At 34.4% G+C, this 7,107-nt stretch overlaps 1 protein-coding gene across 1 annotated transcript; it reads right to left on the reverse strand.

Annotated features, from left to right (window-relative positions):
- Positions 1-270: 270 nt before the first annotated feature.
- On the reverse strand, positions 271-6,101 carry LOC112518094 (ent-copalyl diphosphate synthase, chloroplastic-like). The gene is made up of 15 exons (XM_025125661.1): positions 6,002-6,101; positions 5,328-5,390; positions 4,978-5,063; positions 4,552-4,858; positions 4,183-4,366; positions 3,856-4,070; positions 3,632-3,752; positions 3,414-3,526; positions 3,090-3,316; positions 2,773-2,888; positions 1,458-1,556; positions 1,120-1,368; positions 899-1,013; positions 601-795; positions 271-495 (listed from the first exon to the last, which is right to left on the reverse strand). Exons 1-15 carry the CDS (start codon positions 6,099-6,101, stop codon positions 271-273), a joined length of 2,415 nt encoding a protein of 804 aa, XP_024981429.1.
- Between the last annotated feature and the right edge of the window lie 1,006 nt (positions 6,102-7,107).

A 7,107-nucleotide genomic window follows, 5' to 3' on the forward strand; every position in this document is an offset into this window, starting at 1 on the left:
TTTTGCAGATAGCCTGAAGTCACCGCATTTGAACCTCCGTGGCCACAAGGGGATTTTTATTCCTCCTTGGATTTGAACCTGAGACCTCCCGGTACTTTTGACCTTTAGAGCCAAGCTCAAACCAATCAGACACCACCATTGTGGTTAATTTGGTTTTTTTACTTTCTTTGTCAAGTAACTCCCTCTAAAAGATCATAAATGTAAATACTTTTAATTTCATTGATATTACTTTCATTTGAATAATAATGTTATATGAATATTTCAGTATTTCTAGATTACATTCTCGAACAATACTTTGGAGATATGGACATTTATTGTCTCTTGATCGAAGTAGGTCTTGTAGTAGAAGGTTTTCGCGACGCTTAGGAACGTCTGCTTCAGATCCTGATCGAGATCATCGGGCGAGTTGCTGAGTACAAGTTGCACTAGCTCTTGCATTCTGGATTCGCTTGTCGTGTTTGCAGTTTCACTGCCGAAGCATGTCCTTCGATTCTCCTGATGATACACAAAGATTTGTTATGTCAATTGAATAAATGGCGAAAGAATCTTGATTGAATTTAATTAATATGGAGTAATATGTGCGAATTAGTTTGCGTGTACCTTGGAGTTATCGGAATGGAGTATTTCGAGACAGAGGTTATCAGTGATTGTTGATAGCCGTCGGTATTGAGGATGGGTGAAGAGTTCCTTCGATGTCCATCGGCCAGCGATCATGTTCATTGTATGTACTATCAGTTCCGCTTGTCCTTCTATCGCATCCGCTCCTTCTTGCCATCTCGTCAACCACATCTCCCACTAATTCCAAACGATGAAATTAAACAACACGATCATTAGTTATCTTTAGCGACACTCAATGGAGCGTTACAAAAGAAAATCAGCAGAGATATATCGAGCTTACGGCATGGTAAAGTTGTGGATGGATGTCTCCACTATTTGCCATGAGTGCATCCAATGCGAGCTCGTGTAGGGTTCCCTGAAGTGCAACCATCAACCCATGCCACGGTTTTCCATATCTGAGTTCAAAACAGAAAATTAGCAATCGATAAAACCTATCGTGACGCCCAAAACGGGTTGTCGCTAAATTCTTTTGCACTCTAAAATATGGAGAAGAAAACACACTTGGCAGGATGAAGGGACGAAGGCGTGTTTCTGAACTCGTTGACGAAATCTCTTCTATGCTCGTTCGAGAGTTGTTGTGAATCAAAGAAGGAGGAGATAGCGTCGACTAATGTGGTTGTTTTAGCCCACGCGATTCGCTCCTTGGACCTTTCGGGCTCGAATACACTGGCTGCAGCCAAGTAGTATGCGACCAAAAGACTCGTGATATTGCTCATCCCGAACCGTCCGATATTGAAGTCCGCATACCATCTGTTATTGGATTTATTCATTTAAATCATTAAAACGATACTTATTATAAATCATTGGAATTATTTATAAAAAATAACTAGCAAACTTACTGCTGCATAGTGTTCCATTCGCGCTGATGCATAGTGAGACAATTGTTGTAATCCATTTTAGCCATTTCAAGATAAGTGTTGTTGCTGACATTTCCCATCCTGTAGGGTTTCCACAAGTTGAATATGACCAAAATAATATATATATATATATATATATACATATATAATAGATATGTATATCTATATATAGACTTGGGATCACGTGAGACAACCTGTTTTCGTGAGACCACTTTTTTACACCTTCGAAGTGTTTTGCTACGAAGTTTCAAGTGTAAAAAAGTGGTTTCATGGATCTCATGAAAACAACTTGATCTCACGTGAACCCAACACAATATGCATATATATACAGATGTATATTATCTACATCGGGATTGTTTTGGAGTTAGACATTTTAGACATTTAGATGGGCAATGAACAATCGTAAGATTGTGTGTGTGTATATATATATATATATATATATATATATATATATATAGAGGGAGGTTTCTTTAAGAACTCACAAGCCGTCCTTTTTCATGAGTAATGTGATAAAATATTCTTGATAAATGTCGTCAAAGATATTCTTAATGAATAATAATATTCATCTTAAAAAAGAATGGTTCTTGGGTTCTTAATAATATTATAAATGCATACCGATCGCTGGGGTTGGTTCTACCGGTTTGTTTCCGTGAGACCCGTGATAACACATTTTTACACTTGAAACTTCACAACAAAACATTGTGAAGGTAAAAAAAATTTGAACCTTCACAGTAAAAATACTATGAAGGTTACCTTAACAATGTTTTGCTGTGAAGTTTTAAATGTAAAAATGTGTCTCACGAGTCTCACATGATTTCAAGTCCCGATCACTGATTTCAGATATATGAATTGGGAAGAATATATACATAAATTGTTGGATGTTCATACCAATTCAGAACATAGAAGATATACAAGTCCCGATGTTTGATTGCTTGTTAAGCGACAAACAGAAACGCATGTGTTGCAGGCTTGCAATAGATGCCAAATTTGTGCAGAAATTTTAAGGAAAAGTCGAAATATTCCATGTTAGTTGTATATATATAATACATATATATATATATATAGTTACTGTTTTATTTATGGTTTATATAAATAAAGTCGGATTTAAACGAGAATGGTAAATATTTTGAGAATTAGAGAACTAAGTTTTGTACTATATATTCATTGTTGAATGTACTCGGTGTTTGCATAGTAGAATCTGGTTTCGGTACGTATCCATTGCCAAAATCAGAAGCTGTTGGTAGAAGTTGTCGTTTTTCTATATTTTTATGACGTTATTGCGCTAATGTAGTAGTACCTGTATAACGTCTTTCCGATCCAAATGTCATCCTCGCCTCCGTATTGTTCCAAGTACCATCTTGTTTCGAGTCGGGGCAAGCTCACGTACCATGGCACGTCTAGCGCGTATCCCACCTGTTGATTCGTGATTCGAAGTTGTTAGAAATATGTGAAACACCAAAAGAGCCCCCGAAAAAAGAAGGGAGACTATAACATATATCGAATAGAAATGGTCCAAGTTTAATGCCATCATAGGTTTTATATGAATGTGTCGCAAATGGTCTGAGTTTTTCGCGCAAAATGAACTTATTCTGGCAGCGATATATTTGTGCATACCTCGCCAGGCAAGTCTTTGGCGATGATCCATTTGTCAAGAAGTTCGTTTGTCGATTGCTTCTCTTTCAAATAATTATACGAAAACTTCTTGGCATCCTCGAGGATTTTCTCTCCGGGAAAGAGCACTTGCGATGCCCGATATAAATTGAACATTCCTGTGACGGCTTGTGTTGATTGCCCGGTAAAACACACAAATTTGCCGTCTTTTTCGAATTGTCGAAACACATCTGTCACAAAAACACTCGTTAATCTTGAATTCGTCACTAAAATTAAACAAACGCTAACCTATTTGGAATTTTCGAGCATATGTTCATGAAAACTAACCCGGAGAAATTTCGTAACCATACATTCGCAAAAGCCTAAATCCCATCGCAGTGTCGTCAATATCTTGTACATTCGAGTTCTTCGCCCAACAAATCCCGTCCTTAGTCCAGTACCTGAAATTTCAATTGATCGTTACGATTTCTAGCCGTTCTTGAGACGTAGAAACGATAGATTTGCTGGTACAAACGAACAGTTTTTTATTTATCAGATTTGCGTACCTGTAGATATATTCGACACAGTTCTCGATCTCTGACTTGAAATAACGAGAAATCCCAAGACGTTGAAGACGATCAACGGCCCAAATATGTTCGAAAAGATCCACGGGGTACACATTGGGGACTACATCATGATCATGAACAAGAAGATGATAAGATTCCATAATTAGAAACATTCTTTTTTGTAGAAAAACAAAAGTAATCCACAAACTACCATGAAAACACACCTCCACCATTGAATTTGGTAACAACATTTGTGAGATATTGAAGACACTTTTCATCTTTAGATTCCATGAGTGCATAAGCAGTGGATGATGGTGAGAAGAGGAATGATCCATCTTTGCACTGAAGTTTTAGAAGTTTTTCCCACTCCAAATCTGGCATTCCTTCCAAGCTATGAAGTAAAGTTGTGGGCACTTTCTGCATTATGTTCTTCGGTATCCTTTTCGTCACGAAGAAAACATCGTCATCAATTAGGATCGTTTTTGGAAATTTGTTTTTAGTTTCTTATCTTTCGGATAAAAAGAACGGTGTGTAAACGATAAAGTACCGACTTTGTGAGCTTTAGGTTCCGTCTTGCGTAGATTTCCTCCAAAACCGGAGAATCTTCTCCAACTTCAATGTTGAGCTTCCTTGCAATGTCGATAAGTGACGGAAACGCTACTTCAAAACCGATCGGCATATGTTCTTCGTTCTCGTCCTCAAGTTTGCTTATGTTCGCTTTCAGAAATTCCACTCCTGTATAAATCTAACGGCATTAGTGACGGATTTTATGTCGCAAATTCAATTCGATCACCATAATTTCTATTAGTAGAAAAAACTTATCTTCATTTACATCTTTTCCCATTAATCACATATACGGTAAAAGACGTTACGTAGATACTTGATGGTTCAATTTACCAATGACGATAAAGAACCATTACCTTTTCGGCATTTGGTGGGATGAACGTTCCAAAAAGTTAAAGCAATTACACAGGCCAACGTATTAATGATCCGATCATGAGCCAAAAAGATCAAATGGTCGCCCCAAGATCCGTCAATGAGTTGATTGTTTACAATCCACTCCAAACTTGACGGAAACTGAGGACGGCCACTTCCATTAACATCTTCCACCAGTGCAACCCAAGCAGTATCGTAAGCCGAGACAGTTATCTCTCCATCATCCATAGAATCCAACATTTCCTTGATTTTCTCGACAAATCCCTTGATCTCGTCGCTAGAATACAAAATCTTCGGATACCGATCGATCGATGAATCGTACAGGATAATGATCGATGTTAGTACAAAATCTATAGCTATGAGGAAATGTATCTATAGGTCGTATATAAATCTAAGTACAAAAGTAAGACCTTATCGTTGTCCACGTCATCCTCCACGATGTCCTTTTGCCAGTTGATAAATGGTAAACCATTTTGTTGAAGTACATCAAGATATTCTGCACCAATTAATTACCCACACAGAATACTCAATCATATTTATTTAATCATATATTTTCATTTTTATTTTTATTTAAAAAAGATTTATATATTTGTTTATTGTGACAAACAATTTCGATGAAATATTTTTATCCCATAAAATAATTAATAAAATTGGTATTGTATTTGTATATCAGAAAAGGTAATTATATATATGGGGTGTTATTGATTAAATTGATAAATTAATTACATTAATTAAATAAATAAATTAATAGTTAAATTACCTTGTGTACGAGATTTTGATACGGCTTTGCATTGGAAATTGGGACCTTTAAGAACAACACTGCCTGTAGACCAATAGAAAATCAATAAATTAAAGATAAATCAAGTTAATATTATATATGGAAATTAAAAAAAAAGGAATATATTTAAGTATATATATATATATATATATATGTGTGTGTGTGTGTGTGTGTGTGTGATATTAGATGCTTGAGATCAAAGCAGAAAAGGAATAAAGCTTGGATGAATGATCATCATTTTTACTGCTTCAATTTGACTCATAAAAACAGTGGAATCCAACGTGTGCGCACAGAGATCAGATGCCAAAGATATTTTTACAGATTAAATAGCAAAATTCGATCTTTGAACACAAAATATTTCTCCATCTTGGCTTTGTTTCTTCCATATTCTAAGTAAAGATCTTGTATACGAATCAAATAATCTCTTTATTGTATACATATATACATACACACACACACACATATATATATATATATGTATATATAATCATTTATATACGATAAAGAAAGCCAGAATAAGCCAAAAAATACAACAACAGTAAACGGCTTTTATCGGCATTTATATGCATACACACACATGTATATATATATATATATATATATATATGTAGACATACAGATAGATACAAGAAGGGATGATGGTGAGAGAGAGATACCTGTGGAGGGAAGAAGGAGGGGAGGAAGAAGAGAAGGGGTGGCCGGAGAAGAGCGGAGGTGGTGGAAGGTGGTGGTCGGAGAAAAGATCATCGTTTTCATGGTGATTGGATTAAAGGGTTTTCTTGTGTTTTTTTACCCTGAAAAAGTGTGCCACCTACAGGGAGCAATTTATAAGGTTTAGGTATATATATAAATGTATTGTTTGGAGATGAAGTCCACCCCCTTAAGCAAATATACTATATATAATATATATATATATATATATATTTATATGTAATATATATAAATCAGTTTGAGGGAAGGGGGTGGTGTTGGGGTGGGAGTAGAGTTGTGGGTTGGGAGAAGAAGACAGAAAGGAGTTCCCAAGAGATACTCAGAAATGATGCATGGGATCCATTGGTGGTGCCTCATACATGATACTTATAAGTAATAATCATGATGCTAACAAGCTTTTCTTTTGTTTTTTCTGCATGTCTTTCTATTCTTTTATTTCCATAATCACCACAAATAAGATAACTCTTGTAATTAATTATTTTTACATATATATATATATATATATATATATATTTCATATCCAATATTTTTATATAATTTTTAGTTAAATCATTTAATATATTTAATAAGTTTTAAATGAAATATTATTTCTTTTTTCTAAATACTTAATTTCAAGAATTCTTATTAGGAGAGATATTGAAAAAAGGATCTCCCATACCTATGCTAAAACATAGAATTTTGATGTTTTAATAAAATATATTAAAATAAAAAAAAGATGAGAGAATATGAAAATCTCCATATCTCTAAAACTCCATGTTTAAGAGAAAGAAACAATATTTTAATTTTTTTACCAATAAAAGAAATTGAAAATAAGGCATTGTTTGACAAACATAAGCTAGCTATAAGTTAACTTATAAGGTAGCTTATTTTTTGATATACGTTTGAATGGACATAAGCTAACTTATAAGTTATTGAAACGTTGGTTGAAATAGCTTATGAAGAGTTTTTTTTATCATTTTTTTTCAATTATAACTTTCATTAATATTAATTATAAATAAATATTAATTATTAATAAATAAAAATAAAATTGATGATTACTAATTTTAATAAA

The sequence above is a fragment of the Cynara cardunculus genome (assembly GCF_001531365.2).
Source record: "Cynara cardunculus var. scolymus isolate 2C chromosome LG 9, CcrdV1, whole genome shotgun sequence".
Lineage (NCBI taxonomy): Eukaryota > Viridiplantae > Streptophyta > Magnoliopsida > Asterales > Asteraceae > Cynara > Cynara cardunculus.